The sequence below is a fragment of the Myotis brandtii genome, unplaced genomic scaffold (genome assembly GCF_000412655.1).
Source record: "Myotis brandtii unplaced genomic scaffold, ASM41265v1 scaffold196, whole genome shotgun sequence".
Taxonomy (NCBI): domain Eukaryota; kingdom Metazoa; phylum Chordata; class Mammalia; order Chiroptera; family Vespertilionidae; genus Myotis; species Myotis brandtii.
Genome location: NW_005357311.1, coordinates 2,770,719 through 2,788,632, shown reverse-complemented (window position 1 = coordinate 2,788,632; position 17,914 = coordinate 2,770,719). Strand labels below are relative to the sequence as shown.

Sequence of the window (17,914 nt, the reverse complement as noted above, 5' to 3'; positions counted from 1 at the left end):
GGGAGTACTGTTATCAGAAGGTGGATGAATGAATGCTGGGCTGCATAATACTGGTCTCTGGAAACAAAATATCCAAGGTAATTTTCCTGTCTGCTGGACCACTGCAGGATGCCATTTGGCATTTTTTCTGGTGTGGTTTTCTGAGCTGAGATGTCACCTTACTTCCCTACTAATATTTCTTACTCAGCTGGAAGTTGAAATGGTGTCCTGTGACTCATTTAGTTTAAGCCAAGTTTTCTTGTCACTGTTTGTGAGGACATCCCTTGGCCAATATAGTGATGGTGTGAACCCTAGTTTTAATTTCCAATTGAACGAACTGCACAGCAAAGAAACTCTGAGCTATTTCCAGGCCTGGTTTATCCTGGCCCATCATTCAGAGGCAACTATCCAGTCTGGCTTCTTGTTTCCAGGGGAGTCAGGTCTGTAGGCCTCATTGGCCAGGGAATCCTTAGAGTGGTATTGGCAGAAAAGGCATAAGCTATGCCAGCAGCTGCCCATATTTTTCCTTGTCTGAGAATTAACTTGGAGAAACTTGAGAGGTGTTGGGCTGGACAGAGAAGTTGTGGCAAGACTTAACCAATGCTGACCCACCTGTGTTTGCCTTTGCCTACCAGCCTTCCCTGGGTCCCACACTCCACTGTAGCTTTGTCCTGTTGGCCTTTGCTCTTTCTTCTATGGCATCTCAATTCTTTTCCTTGTCTCTCACTCTGTCATTTAATCTTCTTCACCCTATTCTTTTAATCTTCTTCACACTACTAATTTCCTGCCTCCCTCATGGAAGGCTGGAAGCAGCTGTATCTAGTTCAGTGGCTCCCAGGAGTCAGCCTGTGTTGTAGTTAAAGGAGAAAAGAACCATGTAGTGAGTTTTCCATGAAGCTAATGTCTACTAAAAACTCTTTAATTTAGAGAATGTTCTTTAAAATGTCATTGTGTAATGAAATGGGTTTTTTTTACTTGTTTATTTTCCCACATGTTGTCACTTGGCAAAATAGGAAGCTGACAGCTTTTATAATATACTAGAGGCCCGATGCATGAAGATTCGTGCAAGAATGGGCCTTCCTTCCCCTGGCACCGCCTTCACTCCTGCCGGAGCTGCCTTCCCGCCTTCCCATGCTGCCCAGAGGCCCAGAGTGGCTGGGGCGGTGTGGAATGCCTGCATCATCGCCATGGCCGCTTGGCGCCTGTGTATGCAAATTAGCCCGTCATCTTTGTTGGGTTGATTTGCATACTCACTCCTGATTGGCTGGTGGGTGGGCATCGTGAAGGTATGGTCAATTTGCATCTTTCTCTTTTATTAGTGTAGATTAGAGGCCCAGTGCACGAAATTCGTACACTTAACCGGGGGGGGGGGGCCTCAGCCTAGCCTGTGCCCTCTGGCAGTCCGGGAGCCCTCGGGGGATGTCCAACCGACAGCTTAGACCTGCTTCCCCTTAGCACTGCCATGGAAGCAGGAGAGGCTCCTGCCACCACCGTTGCGCTCGCCAGCCATGAGCCCAGCTTCTGGCTAAGTGGCAATCCCCCTGTGGGAGTGCACTGACCATCAGGGGGCAGATCCTGCATTGAGTGGGATTGGGTCGAAACCAACTGGCTCTCTGACATCCCCTGAGGGGTCCCAGATTGTGAGAGGGCGCAGGCCAGGCCGAGGGACCCCCCAGTGCACAATTGGGGCCAGAGAGGGATAGGGAAGTTTGGCCAGCTGAGGAGGGACTGCAGGGGGCTCCAGGGCATGTCCAGCCTATCTCATTCAGTCCCAACCGGCCGGACCCCAGCAGCAAGCTAACCTACTGGTCAGAGCATCTGCCCCCTGGTGGTCAGTGCACATGATAGCGAGCGGTTGAGTGGCCTTAGCATATCATTAGCATATTGTGCTTTGATTGGTTGAGTGGACAACTGCACACTTAGCATATTAGGCTTTTATTATATAGGATTCTGCACCCCCAACCCCTGCCAGCTTTTAAAAAATATTTCTGCCAGTCATAAGACCAAAATTTTGCCTGAAAACTGATTTTTTGAATATTTTTTCCTTCAACATTATTTACTGAGAAGCAACTATGTATCCAACTCCAGGTTTGGTGCTGGGGTGTGGTGTGTGGGGACTGCAATAGAAGAATTAAATTTATCATTCCCACTTTTCGGGGATTTATAGTGAGTGACACACATCAGCTCATATCCCAGAGCCTGGCCTTGCTCATGTTGGTATCTCTTACCCTTTTTAGGACACTGTTGGTTTTCTTAGAGCTGTAACACTCAGATTTTAAGGCAAGCAAAAGCTTAATTTTCTTGCTTTCTAACAAAAATACTAGTATTTGAGAGAATGGCTAGTGCTTTCCAGTGTGACCTGCCATCTTTAGAGGCATAGGTAGGTACTTTACTTCATTTTCCAGTGGGATGGTTATTAATTTCTAATATCCATTCAATTTTAGAACTTACAGTAGTCTCATGAGAGAAAAAAGGGCCTACAGGCCAGCATACTTGGATGGTTTTCCCCAAATCAATACAAAATGAGCCAATGGTAGAGTTGGGATTAAAAGCCCCAGTGGACCCTCTAATGTACAAACATTTTATTAAATGTAGTTTTCAAGCAGAATAATAGGGCTAAAAAAATTGGAACTTAAGTAGCTATAAATAATAATTATATGCGCTACAACACAGACTAGATTAGTGCACTTAGCCTGTAGGATATAATTGATGTTCTGGAAAAAAATGGTTTGTTAGGGGTTTGTCCATCTTAATACCTGTGCTTTTGGATAGTTTAAGTACTAAAACTGCAAAGAGAAACAATTAAAGCCCATTCTATGAGTTGAAATGGGACACATTCTACTCTTAGAAAATCAAGGTCTTCTCTAGAAACAGTCCTGAATTAAGTATTTTTTAGTTCACAAAACTATTATTTTTTCTCAAACATCCTGCTTTTGTTGTTTATTTAGTAAAGCAAACTGACTGAGGATATCACGATGAAGTCAAGCTAAGCATAGGAATCCCCCTTCCCAGGTTGAAATAATTTGGTGTTGGTTATAGTGTGTGGTGGTATTGCTTTTGTGTAAGTGCTCCTAGCACTACATTAGGACTTGGGTCTTCTTGTTAACAGAGGCTACTTGAAGTGATAGCTGGTTCTTTTACATTGAGTTTCTCCTTTGGGTATTACAGAACCATCCCACACAGAGGAAACTGGGATGGGCTGAGCCAGGTATGTCATCCTTCAGTTAGAATTGGCTGCAAAGCATGCTGGGGCATACGCAACTCCAGCTCCTAAGGAGAGATTGAGGCAGGAGGCAAATGAGGATGTCAGAGAGCTGAGGGTCAGGGAAAAGCTCTTTGTGCTGCAAGGCCAAGGGTGAACCTGAGGAGGGGCAGTGAAGGATTGAAGAAAAGACAGATAAGAGAATACAGCTGGGGCTCATCTCCCGTGCCTGGATGAGGACACAAAAACCCAGCCTTCAAGCCGATGCTTTATTTTATAGTCTGACTAGAAGCCTGGTGCATGACATTCGTGCACTGGGGGTTGTGGGGGTCCCTCAGCCCGACGTGCACCCTCTCCAATCTGGGAGCCCTCAGAGGAGCCCTCTCCAATCTGGGAGTTTCTTTCTGTCTTTGCAGTCATATGAGCGAATTGTCTGAGACCCCAACTCAGTTTGGTTTGTTGCTCACAGAATAATAGAAGCATTTTTTTTCTTTGCTTCATTGGAGATTTCCTGGAAGTTTTAGGATATCTTCCCTTTAATTTTTCCTAGACACTCTGATTTTACTTATGTCTCTCACCTTTGCTTTCCCTCCATCCTCCACTGCAACAGTAACTTGCTCCAGGCTCACTTTGCTCTAGTGTCTAGGAGATCTGTCTGCCACCAGAACTATGATTCCCAGCATTCCTGGTGCTCCCCAAGCTCTGGGCTTCCGCTTCCGGTCCTGGGGCTGCCACCAAAACTACTATTCCCAGAATTCTTGGTGCTCCCCACGATCTTGGTTTTCCCTTCCTGCTCTGTCTCTGTCCCATGGCCTCCCACTCTGCCAAGTCCTCCAAGCCACCAGCTCTCCCTCTCTGCTCTCTGTCTGGCAGCTTAGGGAGCCAATTTCCCCAAGCCTCTCCACTCTCTGCCAGCTCTCCCACTCTGCTCTCTGCCCTGCACCTGTGTATGCAAATTAACCCTCACTTTTTATTGGGTTAATTTGCATACTCACTCCTGATTGGCTGGTGAGCATAGTGGAGGGATGGTCAATTTACATGTTTCTCTTTTATTATATAGGATTAAAACAAGGGTAGATTAACTTGTATACAAATGTTACTGCTTTGGCAACACTTGCTGCACCTCCCTCAGCCCATTAACTACTTAGGAAGGAATTAGGGAGGGCTACAAGGTCAGGCTTAATTATGCTAGGAGAGCTCTGACCTCCAGGCTGGGACTTGTTTGTGGCCCTGCCACAGGTCAGCCCTAGGCTAGACCCTAGAGCCACTCCCTCACTATTGTCCCTGGGAAAGGTAGAGCTGAGCAGTCAAGCAAGGCAATATTTCGAATGGGTCAAGGCCCTAGGGATTAGCAAAATATTTCTCAAAAGTGCAGACCTTGGACTTCCTGCACCTAAATGACCCTGCCCCAAACCACAGAATCCAAGTCTCGGGGGTGATTCGTGGCTGGGTGTGTACATCTTTAACAAACTCCCCAGTGATTTATAAGTGTTTTTAAATTCCCGAACCATGGCAGCAGGGGTCTTGAATTTGGATATTCAGAAGAGCCTCCCAAGTACTGTACTGCCTAAAGGGTCCAGGAAAACAAACTGATATACAGTGGCAGTCTCTTTATTGGTTGCCTCCTGTCCTACTCATTGTGCTGGGTCCAGCAGTGCACAATGGAGGCATGGTTCCAGCCCTTCTGGAGCTAGAAAGAGCCAATAAACAAGTAGGCAAATAAAAGTGACGTATTATAGTGAACATTAGGAAGGAAATAAACAAGGCAGTAACAAAGAAATTGGGGGCCCTGTTTAGATAAGGTAATCAGAACTGGCTCTAGAATTTGATGGAAATTTGACTGTGAAGCAATGACAGCTGAATTGGGCTTGGGGAGGTTGGGGCAGGGAGGAGGTTGAAAGGAAGGGTGTTGTGGTGTGTGTGTGTGTGTGTGTGTGTGTGTGTGTGTATGTGTGTGTGTGTTAGGGGAATATGCACAGAAAACATAAAAACTCAGGGAAGAAAAGTGGTAAATAGACATGGAGATATTCAGAGACCACATTGTATTCCCAAATTTGAGCAGATTCCCAATTTGGGTTTGCTTCCTATCACCATAGAGAATCTATATACAGTTCTTGGATAGATAAAGGGATGGGGGAGGGCCACTAACCTCTTCATAGAAATGAGAAGTTGACCCTGCTCTGCAACTGGTGAATTGCAGACCAGGGCACCCGAAAATAGCATTTAACCATCAGCCTGTGTGGGTGTTCTCCATTTCAACCCAATTAAAGCGGGACCTGGTAATTGTAGAGGAGAGAAAATGAGTGGAGTATTTTCTAAAACAAGCAGCATATTTTCCATTATGTAAAAGAGACAAAGTAGCTTTTAGAAAACCACATCTAGGTTATATGGACTGCTCTCTGGCTTCTTTCGTAACCAGATGGGAGCGTTGGGGAAGCAGAGATACTTGTTGCTCTTTAGACTAGGATCCATCAACCTTTGCTCAATTTCCCTGCAGATCCTAGAAACCCATTCAGGGAGATATTGCCACTAAATCTGGAAAAGCAGTAGCAGGGTGGCCCCCAGGGATGGGCTGGCGATAGCCTCACAGGGAGTGGAGGTCCTAGGAAGAGAAGGGCTAGAATGAGGTAGCATTAGGACCACAGGGATTTACTGCCCTTTGTTTTTCTGTAGGGGGAAACCATATTCGTGCATGAAAAGTAGCTAAGTTAGGCATGACCTCGGAGCTGCTTACTCGTCTTTCCCTAGGTTTATTGTTTCTTTCCTGCATAGCCTTATGACACTAATAACTGTCCTCATCATTTGATTCGTTTGCCTGTATATTAACTGTCTCCCCACTAGACTGTAAGTCCCACAGGGAAGAGGCTAACATCAGTTTCATACTCCACAGCCTAGTGCAGCTCTCTGTATTTTGGAAGCTGCCAGAGCCAGGGAGCGGTGTGCTGGTATGACATCTGCAGGGGGCATGGCCCTTGGTACACACTGCCCATGGGCCTTCTCACTGGTGGCTCTTTGTGGTTCAGCTCTGGTGGCATGACTTCCTCACCCACTAGCAGGACATGTATGTGACAGTGGTATGGATTGCTCATAGGTAAAGGCCCCCGTCCTGGGATCTATCCCTTTATGACCCCATCCCACACAGAGTGTTCGAGTCCCCACCCTCTGTCTGTTTGCTGAGAAACGTCAGGTTGTTCTCAGGTCATAGGTCATAGGTGTGGTGAAGGAGATCATCAGTAACAGATGGTCTTCAGAGTTTCTTACATTCTGCCATCTTGTCTTCATTTTATCACAGTTAATGTTTAGCCTTCTATGTGGTGTCTTCTTGCCCCTCGAGACCCTCATCTTCTCTCTCCTGTTCTAGTTGACTTTTTCCCCCTTCCCCATTCTTTTAAGCTTACTCCTATTTAGTATCTCAGAGGAATAAACCAGCTAGGTAAACATTTCCTTTGAAGCTTAGAGTCTCATTTCTGCTTCCATATGAGTACAGGGGGGTGGGGGTGGGGGAGGAAGATGGGTGACAACAGCCCATTACTACTTTTAGCCGTTATGGAGTCTCCACATTATTTCTCACTCTCTGTGGGAGTTTAGAATCTTCTGAATGTGAGCTGTCATACTGCTATGCCATGAATTACTTGCTGTTTGTGTTGCATGAATAGTTGGTTCAGTTCCACAAACACTGCCTAAGCACTGATTCTGTGCCAGATCTTCAGGATAGGTGCACATCAGTCTTTCTCTCCTTTAAAGCTGGAAGGATATTTAGAAGTCACCTGGTCTTGGCTCCTTACTAGACAGATGCAGAAAGTGAGGCCCTGGAAGGTAAAGGGATGAGTCAAGGCCTTAGAGTTGGAGCAGAGTTTGGCTCTGCCCAGCACTTCTGGGGTTTGGAGATATGTATAATAACCACCGTGTCCAGTCCTTGAGAGTTTGCCACACGCTGGTGTTGTGCAAAGTGTTCTCCATGCTTGCCCTCATTTAATTCTTAGAGCAGGTGCTGTTGTCACTATTGTTATTACATCTTTTTACAGATGAAGAAATAAGGCTTAGAATAACCAAGGTGCTTGCCCACAGTCAGATGCATAGTATGTAGGAGAACTGACAGGGCCTCTGGCTCTGTGTGAAGGTCATGTCCTCTTCTGCTTTGTATACAGGAGCAACTGGAGCTTAAGAGAGGTGGCTCAGTTGGTTCAGTTTGTTCCACATCCTCCTTCTGATTATAGGGAGGGACTGGCCTTTCTCCCTTCCTTCCTACCTACCTACCTTCCTTCCTTCCTTCCTTCCTTCCTTCCTTCCTTCCTTCCTTCCTTCCTAGTGAAATTGCTTGGTCATATGACAAATTAAGGTTTAACTTTAAAAAAATGCTTTTATTGATTTCAGAGAGAGGAAGGGAGAGAAAGATATAAACATCAATAATGAGAGAGAATCATCTATTGGCTGCCTCCTGCATGCCCCCTGCAAGGGATCCAGCCCACAACTTGGGTATGTGCTCCAACTGGGAATTGAACTATGACCTGGTTCATAGGTTGATGCTCAACTACTGAGCCACACCCATCAGGCCCATTTTAACCATATAGTTCAGTGGTCTTAAGTAATTCACTTTGTTGTGTACCCATCACCACCATCTATCTCCAGAATTTTATTCATCTTTCTAATCTGAAACTGTATGCTACCTCCTCATTGTGTCCTAATATGGTCTTTCTTCTGTGCCTGTGCTTCCCTGGTCTCGGTCTCGGTCTCTCTCTCTCTCTCTCTCTCTCTCTCTTTCTCTCCCCCACCCCAAAAAAAACCTCTCCAACAAGAACCCCAGTTATATTGAACCCTTAGGACCTCATTTTACCTTAGTTCTCTCTTTAAAGGCCCATCTACAAATGCAGTCACTTGGGGGTTAGAGCTTCAGCATATGAACTTAGGAGAATCATAACTCAATCTATAATATATCTCTTGGCTATTGTGAATAATGTTGCTATAAATAGGGGTGTACACATGTCTGTTTGAGTCTCTGATTTTAATACTTTTTGGGTATATAGCCAGCAGTAGAATTGCTGGATCATGTAATAATTCTATTTTTAATTTTTTGAGGAACCACTATACTGTGTGGTGTTTTTTTTCTGTACCAGCTACACCATTTTACATTCTCAGGCATTATTTCTTAATTTTCTGAATAGTTTTGCTCTGTTTTTATAGGTCACTCTGATATCCAAGGTCCTCCAGTAGGGAGCTAGCTAGCCTGGAACTGATTTTGTTTTGTTTTTTGCCTCCCAGATGTTTGGTTACTAAATCTTTCCAGAAACTTGGTGCCCTTGCTCCTGCTGTATGTCCTGTCAGCAACCTTGGGCTCTTGCTTCCATACTTAGCTGCTGGGAAAACATCCCAGAAAGGAGGGGGAAGCAGTGAAAAAATGGCCTGGTCTCAGTTAGATGCTTCATCCGAGCTGTGGGCCTTAAGGCAGCAGCCCGTGAATACAGAGGGGGTTTGTGCCAGGTCTCGCCCCATCTCTGAGCAGGCAGAGAGGAGACCCTGAGCTTGCTTAGGCACCTGCCACCTTCAAAATGGCCAAGAGACATTAGATTGAAGATGTTCCTCAATAAGCAGCTTTAACACTGCTGTAGGTTCATATTGACTCACAGTAATAGAAGGAATTGGGGTATGTGTGTGGGGAGTGGGTGTTGTATGGAGGGAGGGCTTGGGGGTGTGAGGAGATGTTGGGGGTAGGTCTTTATGTAATGCAAAATATGAGGGTGTGTATGGGGGGAAAGGATGTGTGTGTGAAATAGGGTGTGAGAGTGGAGGTTAGGGCTGAGGGTGTGTGGTAGGTAGTGTGTATGTGTGTGGAATAGGGGATAGAAGGGATGACTATGAGAAGGAATGAGTATGTATATGGAGTGGATGTGAGGTATTTGGGGGTTAGAATATTTGTGTTGAGTAGGCAGATGGAGGTAAAGGTGTGTATAGGCTGGGGATGGGTATGTGTAGGAATAGAGTATGGAGGTGAGGCAGATGTGAGAGTGTGTGGGGAATAGGATATGTGGATGGTGGGGTGCGAGTCGGAGTGTGTGTGTGTGTGTGTGTGTGTGTGTGTGTGTGTGTGTGTGTGTGTTGGGGGGTCATAGTAAAGAAAGGACCAGTGGCTCCACTCCAGGTAGCTGCTCCTGCCAGGAGCCTGGTGGGTGGAGGAGCTGTTGAGGCCTGCAGAGCTTCCCAGCTGCGGGGGAGTAGTGCCTTGCTGGGGACTCAGGCGTGACTCACTTTCACCTGGTTGGAATTAATTTGCTGGGCATCTGCATCATGGCAGGATATGTGCGTCAGTCTGTATGACTTTGTTCTTTTTAAGAACCATGGGAGAGCTTGTGCTGGGAGCTATGAAAGATAAATTGCTTCTCCTTGGCCCACACTAAGTGACTAAGATAATTTTCCTCACTCCACCTATTCTGTTCTTGATCAAAGGCCACTGCAAACATTCTATGTGAGAGAAGTAACTTCAGAAAACACGCACACACACTCACAAGCACACAACTCCCACATACAAATGTAGATAAGGGAGCCCCAAAGCAGCTCCCAGATGCCAGGTGGCCTCTGCAGCAGTAACTCTTTGTGCACTGCGGTCTGCTGCAGTCTGCAGTGTAGGGATGCTGGCTTTTGTGAATGGTAGCCTGGGAGGGGCCAATGTCATCTGCTCCTGATGTCAGCACAATGAATGAAACACTTGCAGAACATAAAGCCTCCAGCACCCGGGAAGCAGACACCTTCTCAGATTGGTTCTCTGGCTGCAGCGTCTCTTGCTGACGAAATCACTAGTCCCATGTGTCCCTGATAACCCACGTACGTTAGGTTTTAAATGAGGCAGAAACTGAGGCTGCATGAGGACTAACGCACAGCTGATCCTGGCACAACCACCTCAGCCTGAAGCAGCTGTGCCCACGACCCTCTTCCTGGCACGCTCTGGAAAAAGCTGTTTGCAAGAGCTGCAGACCCACTGTTGTGCGTTAGCCATCTACTTAGCTAGCCCGATGTTCTGCTTTTGCTGGCAGAATTCCTTGCTGAAGCTCCAAGCCCTCGAAACTGATCTGTGCTCTGCATTTTTGACAAACCAGGAAGAAGCTGTTCAGGTGCATGGAGTCAAGGACCCAGCCCCAGCGTCCACTCAGAGTGTGCCTGCTGAAGGGGCAGATGCTGCAGGTAAGAGGCTGGGCGGGGGGAGGTCCTCATTTGTACTCTCAGGATAGTTTAGCTTTTGCTGCTTCATCCTAAACCCCTGTGGGAAAGGGTGTCTGGTGCAACATGAAAGCCGAATTGGTGCTTGAGTTACCCCCAGGGGAGCTGAGAGGGAGCAAGAGGAATTAAGATGTGCGCGGACATAGAACCTTCTCTTCAGCTGGGGGCCAAGAGTCAGACTTACATAAATGGGGGGGGGGGGGTCAGGGAAAAAGCACCCATTACAACTTCTAGACTTCATTTTCCTATGTGGTATCCTGTGGCAAACAAGTCCTTATTTTATATTGCTGGACTTAGATAATCTTGCTTGCAACTCGTGAGTTTTGAGACTCATGACATTTTTGAGGTGTTGAGGGATGAGGGAATTTCAACATTGCTGCTTCCTTTCTTCTATATTGCTTGTAAGATGGTCCGTCAATACAGGGAGAGTGGAGGAGAGTGATACACTCATTCTGATCCCACATTGTCTTGTTCTGTCTCATTTCTTTAGCATTAATTTCTGTGTTGAGAAGTCTCAACATTGGATCTTATTTGTCTGTTAGTTCCTCTAGTTTTAATCTAGGGGATGGCAGGGTGGCTAACAAGCAGGAGGCAAATTAATACTCCCAAGAAGATGTAGGAGAGAAACACTAACTTATATGAGTAGAAATGAGAGCACAAATGGGTCAGGTTTTCAGACTGGTGTCTGGATCGATGGTAGAAGTAGGTGAGCTTCCTTCATGAGATGACCCCTATTTCCAGGAATTGAAGGGAGAGATTTACAAAGTGATCTATTTTAGAACCATTACTGATAATACATTCAAGACATTACTGTTTAAAACAGACCCACGTGGTATAAGCAGGCAAAATACTCTTCTCCAGTTTTGGAATGTTTATTAGTAACAGTGGTTAATAGCTATTGATTGGTAGCTACTATTATTACTGAAGATTTTCTATGATCCAGGCACTGGTCTGAGCATTTTATATCTATTATGTTAAATTCTTAAACTGACCCATGAAATAAAACTTTCCAGTAAAATAAGGACACTGAGGCCTAGGATAATCCTGCTAGCAAGTAGTGTTTTCCCCAGGGATGCAGGTGGTCAGCTGGCTGTCCTTGTTGCCTAGTGAGGCTCCCCTGCTCTGTTGGCCATTGTGTTTGGATAAGATGCAAATAAAATTGGGCAGGAGCCAGTGTCAATCCAATCAGGGATTTTATTCAGATTATTAGACAATGCCCTTCTTCTTTCACCAACCCCAACAAACAGCATTCAAAACTGTAGAGAAGACTCAAGCCAAATACAGATTAACTTTTGAGTTACCTGATGATGTTTTGTATTGTACACAAGTGTCTGGGAAAGAGTGTTTAATAAGATACGGATATATGTATTTTTAATTTTTATTGTTGAGAGTATTATGGATGCCCCCTTACCCCCATTATATGTATATTTTTAATCATGAGTTTTGTGTGTGTATAGGTGTGTTATTTTTTCAAAAGTTCAAGAATACTAGTAGTTTTGCATTTTCTCATTCTAGATGAACTGGATTTTGAACAAGCTTATTAACACTCCTTGTCAAAGGGGAACACATACTGAATTTACATCAGAATTGCTCATACAAAGGACCTGTCAATATATTCCATGTTAAGTGTCAAGTTGCAGAAACGGGCAGAAGGCTCCTCACAGATGAGGCTTGTGGGTTGGATGTTGGATTTTCCAAAATGTAGGTTAATCTGAGAAATCTGAGTCCTTCCAAGAGAGTCTATGAAAAAGATTTCCCCTCTCTCTCTCCCTCTCTCCCTCTCCCCCTCTCCCCCTCCCTCTTTCCCTCCTTCCCTCTTTTTCTCCTTCCCTCTCTCCATGTGCAGTAGGCAGCAACAGCTCTTGCATGGGTTTTTCAAAGATCAGACCCATCCTGATGTTTCCCATCTTTGTTGAGCTTATGCATAAGGAGTCTCCATGAACTAAAATGACTGCATGGAAGTTGATGTGGGGAAAGTGAAGAAACTCCAGCCCCTATATTGGACCTTGCAATACTTTGACACATTGTTTTTCTCTAATTTTAAAGTAAAGCCCTTTGATATAAAATGAGTGACAGGTGTTTGGAAGAGACTTTCAAGTTATGGGATGGTTTGGTCTTTTTTGGTTTCCAAGACACACAGGAAGGCCATACATTTTATAATCCTTTTTTCAAAAGGAAAAATTTTTTTCCCATAGTAGATCAGCAGTTCTTAATTTGGGACCTGTGAATGGATATCTGGAGTGATCTTTGAGACTTTAGTTGTTTGTATGTGTATATAAATTCCCGATTGAGAGTGTGATTGCATAAAATTAGCACAGATGGCCATCCTATCTAATAATAGAGAAACATGGTAATTAACCGTAACTTCGCTACCCTTACCATCGGCTAATCGGGGAGATATGCAAATTAATTGCCAACCAAGATGGCGGCCGGCAGCCAGGCAGCTGAAGCGAACATGAGGCTTGCTTGCTCCAGTGATGGAGGAAGCCAAGGTTCCCAGCCTGCTGCAGCCCAGCTCTGAGCTCCGGATGGAACAATGTTGCAATTATAGAAGCTAAACAAGCTCCAGATACCTGCTTTCAGCCAGCTTCGGCCTCAGAGCTTAAAGCGGCAGTGATGGCAACAATGTTTCAATTATAGAAGCTAAACAAACCCAGATACCTGCTTTCAGCCAGCTGCAGCCTCAGAGCTGGAGCCGGGCCTCAGAGCTGGAGCCGGCTCTCAGCTCCAGTGACAGCTATAGAAGGTAAATAAATCCCAGAATAAAAACAAACAAACAAACAAAAAAAGGAGAGGCTGGGAGCTTCAGTTGCCCGCCAGCCTGAAAACGGCCCTCAGCCCCTCACCCAGACTGGCCAGGCACCCCAGTGGGGACCCCCACCCTGAAGGGGGTGTGACCAGCTGCAAACAGCCATCATCCCCTCATCCAGGCTGGCCAGGCACCCCAGTGGGGACCCCCACCCTGAAGGGGGTGTGACCAGCTGCAAACAGCCATCATCCCCTCATCCAGGCTGGCCAGGCACCCCAGTGGGGACCCCCACCCTGAAGGGGGTGTGACCAGCTGCAAACAGCCATCATCCCCTCATCCAGGCTGGCCAGGCACCCCAGTGGGGACCCCCACCCTGAAGGGGGTGTGACCAGCTGCAAACAGCCATCATCCCCTCATCCAGGCTGGCCAGGCACCCCAGTGGGGACCCCCACCCTGAAGGGGGTGTGACCAGCTGCAAACAGCCATCATCCCCTCATCCAGGCTGGCCAGGCACCCCAGTGGGGACCCCCACCCTGAAGGGGGTGTGACCAGCTGCAAACAGCCATCATCCCCTCATCCAGGCTGGCCAGGCACCCCAGTGGGGACCCCCACCCTGAAGGGTAGGGGCAGCCGCGGGGGGGGAGGGCCCCCCCCCCCCCAGGGCACAAATTTTTGTGCACCGGGCCTCTAGTAAGTCTATAAAAGATTATAGTCACTTAAAAATTTATCTAAAAGTCTAGCATCTAGCCCTGAGATTTACATGCATATGAATATTCAAGTAATAATTGTTAATATCAATAATTAGTGATAGAGACAAAATTCAAGTGATATTTACAGGAATACCTTGCTATAAATATACTATTAATTAACCATTAAACACAAACATTCATAAATATAAATTGATGTTACTTAAGTAGATTTCAAACTTACTTTAGACTTAATTAGGGCATGATTTAAGTAAAGCTTAACCTTTGAAGTAGGCATCTGAAATGATGGTCTGAGCAAAGTATAGTAGTCTCTATGTCTTGAGATCAAAATAATTGACTTTTAATTGGATTTATAGGTTGCAAAGGTCAGTCCCCCTTAGTAAATTATCTGAAATGCTCCCTGTTCTAGAAATCCAACTAAACACAACACTTGAAGTCAGAGCAAAGTCCTGGCAGCCCTGGGAGGCACTGGGTTCTGGATAGTGTTCCTGAACCTCCCTGCACATCATGATGACCGGGAGGCTTTTCAAACATGGGTCCTCAGTCCTCATCTCTGGACAGGCTTGGACTCTTTACAGTTCATAAACTTACTCCCTAATATTGGGAACCACTATTCAAGTGACAGTATTTTGAATTTTGAGATAGAAGGGCAGGTTCTCTCAGGGCTTCTTTGCCTCTGCCTCACCTCAGTGTCATCCATGTCATCAACGGGAAGAGGCTTACAGACCACAGGACATATAACTTAGGGTCTGTGACCAGTCAGCTTAGTCCATTTATATCAGGAGGAGAAAGGTGTTTAGGCACCCAAGTCTGCAGGCCAGAAATTGATGGGATGGGGACCTGGATAAAGGATGGGGACAGACACAGATTTGAGGGGTGTAGAGGCCCTTAAAAGTGATAGGGAACCAGCTACAAGGCATCTTTGGAACTGTCCACAGTGTAACCAAAAGTCTTCTTTGTCCAGAACTTTTTTTTTTTTTGCACTAAAAGTTCTACGTGCTAGGAAATTCTCAGTCCCCGGCAATCCAGGACAGCTAGCCACCCCACTTGTAGGTTGCAAATAGCATACAACATTTGGGCTCAAAATTCCTCTAACTGAATGAACAGCCTCTTACAGCTGAAGCAAATGTTTCCTCTGTGGCATTAGTAAGCATCTATTCTGATGTTGTAAATGAAAAATGGAATGAGGATTGTTTTTTTTAAGTATGCATGAGGACTGTTTGACGTTTCACATGACTAAGCAGAGTAACCCCAGTTCTGTCTGACCACAGGTGACTGATGGCACAGATTTTATAGCAAAAACTATCACAAGTTAACTGAAGACTTATTACTAGAAATAGTTAGAAGTACCTAATTAATTTTTATTATAAAATCTTAATTTTTCAAGTGGAACTTTCCATTTGGGCAGGAACCTTGTTGCTGATGTTGATCATTAGAGAACCACTAACGTAGTCTATCAATTTAGACTCTATAATTATTCCCATAAAGGATCCTGCATGGTCCATAGGTGTCTTCCTAATGTTGAAGCTGAGGCGGAACAGAGTCAAAGAGGCCCTTCTCTTTCACATTTTAAGACACTGTCCACTTGACCAGAACTTCCCAATTACTTGGAAGTACTTATTAAACTTACAAATGTCTGAGCTCACCCTCTTAAACTAAAAAAATTAAAATATAAAGATGAGGTTTGAAGAGCTCCCCTGGTGAATCTTCGGTGCAGGAAGATTCAGGAGCACTTTCTAGAACATGGTGGTCCTCTAAGGGTGCCGTGAATGTGCTCTAGCTGCAGGTGCAGTTTATAATTGGATTTCTGGAGCAGGGGAGCATCTCAGGCATCCCAATAGGTGAGGCTGATCATCCCCATAGTTTGATGTTTTATTGGGTCTGGCAGCAGCCTCAGACAGTCTTTGAAAGTCAGTAAGAGGTGGTCTCTATTACTTCAACCTCAGAAGTACACAGAATTCCAAATATCTTTGAGAAACTTTATTCATTATGGGCGTGTCTGTGTGTGTGTGTGTGTGTGAGAGAGAGAGAGAGAGAGAGAGAGAGAGAGAGAGAGAGAGAGAGAGAGAGAGAGAGAGAGAGAGAGAGAGAGAGAGAGAGAGAGAGAGAGAGAGAGAGAGAGAGAGAGAGAGAGAGAGAGAGAGAGAGAGAGAGAGAGAGAGAGAGAGAGAGAGAGAGAGAGAGAGAGAGAGAGAGAGAGAGAGAGAGAGAGAGAGAGAGAGAGAGAGAGAGAGAGAGAGAGAGAGAGAGAGAGAGAGAGAGAGAGAGAGAGAGAGAGAGAGAGAGAGAGAGAGAGAGAGAGAGAGAGAGAGAGAGAGAGAGAGAGAGAGAGAGAGAGAGAGAGAGAGAGAGAGAGAGAGAGAGAGAGAGAGAGAGAGAGAGAGAGAGAGAGAGAGAGAGAGAGAGAGAGAGAGAGAGAGAGAGAGAGAGAGAGAGAGAGAGAGAGAGAGAGAGAGAGAGATTTCTAAATCTTCCTTGAGCCTTTTTATACTCTCAATATGTACTACTGATTGCTTTAACTAAAATATGGCTTGCACTGTGGAAAGTAGTCTTTCATCTTTATGTCTTAAATTGGTATCTTTAAAAGCAGTGGTTTTCAAAACATTGACCAGCGCTGATTTCCTCCCAGTATTCTTGGGGATATTTGACAATCTGTAGATACACTTTTGGTGTCACAGTTGGAGGGTGAGTGCTATTGTCATCTAGTGGGCAGAGGTCAGGGATGCTACTGAACATCCTACAAGGCACAGGACCCCTCACCACCCCCACTGCTCCAGCAGAGAACTATCTGGTCTAAAATGTCAATAGTTTCAAGGCTTAGAAACTACTTTAAAAGATTTTAAATTAATAATATCAGCATTAGCTAACAATTCTATGAGGTAGGTGCCATTATTATCCCCAGATGCACGATGAGCAAGTAAACTTGAAGAGTTAATGCAACTTGCTGGTCCCACAGCTGCCGAGTTGTGGGGGTTGGGAGGAAAGGCAATGAATGGGGCCTTCCTCATTCGGACTCCATAGTCCAGGGGTCCTCAAACTTTTTAAACAGGGGGCCAGTTCACTGTCCCTCAGACCATTGGAGGGCTGGACTATAGTTTTAAAAAAAACTATGAACAAATTCCTATGCACACTGCACATATCTTATTTTGAAGTAAAAAAACAGAACGGGAACAAATACAATATTTGTATTTGCATGTGGCCTGCGGGCCGTAGTTTGAGGACCCCTGCCATATGGGATGGGATTGGGCCTCTACAGGTTTGGACAGTCACTCACCTGCCCCAGCCCCTGCGGGTAGGAGAAAGGCCACCAGGAGCAGGAGTTGCTGCATTTGTTATGGGGTGGGGCCTCAACATTAGTAACAAAGAAACAGAATTTCTGGAGGATAAGGCCCAGAAATCAGGATTTTAAAAAGATTCCCAGGTGATTCTAATGTGCAGCCAAGGTTGAGAACTACTGGTCTAAGTGCTTCACCCTATGATCTTTGCCATCCGGCCTAAATGTTAAGTCCCCATAGTTCTGATATCCTAGAATTTGAAAAGCCTATAGTCAGCCTATGCATTCTCTACATAACTCACATGTTTGGGAATTTATTTTTTCTTTATCCATCCATGATTTTGTTTTGTCAGACAAAAGAGACCTAGATTTGTAGTTGGTTAACCTGTTGCAGTCCCTCTGTACCATTGTAATTTCAGCTTCTCTGGTCTAAACTATCTCTAGGCCTCTGTGCCTTTCTGATATGCATTTACCCGACCTGCACCGTGTATTCCAGGTGGAGTGAAACAGAATCTTATTTGTGCATATGGGCACAAGTGTTACACTTTTACTATTGGGGGAAATTGGGCAAAGTTTACAAGGGATTTATTTCTTAAAAATTTTATGTGAAACTACAGTGATCTCCATAAAAATAAATGGATACCTAAAAAACAATATTGGCTTGGGGTGTTTTATAAAATAACTAGAGGCCCAGTGCACAAAATTTGTGCGGGGGGTGGGGGTGGTCATCAGCCCAGCCTGAACCCTCTCTAACCCGGGACCCTTGGGGGATGTCCGACTGCCGGTTTAGGCCC

General features: G+C 45.4%; 1 protein-coding gene across 4 annotated transcripts in view; it reads left to right on the top strand.

Moving 5' to 3' along the window:
• The window catches only part of FAM13C (family with sequence similarity 13, member C), a 129,241-nt gene that overhangs the window by 79,592 nt on the left and 31,735 nt on the right, over positions 1-17,914 (top strand). For all 4 annotated transcript variants that reach the window (XM_005865105.2, XM_005865107.2, XM_014538712.1 and 1 more), the window contains one exon: positions 10,270-10,354. In XM_005865105.2, coding sequence (XP_005865167.1) covers positions 10,270-10,354 — 85 coding nt within the window. The remainder of the gene's footprint in view (positions 1-10,269; positions 10,355-17,914) is intronic.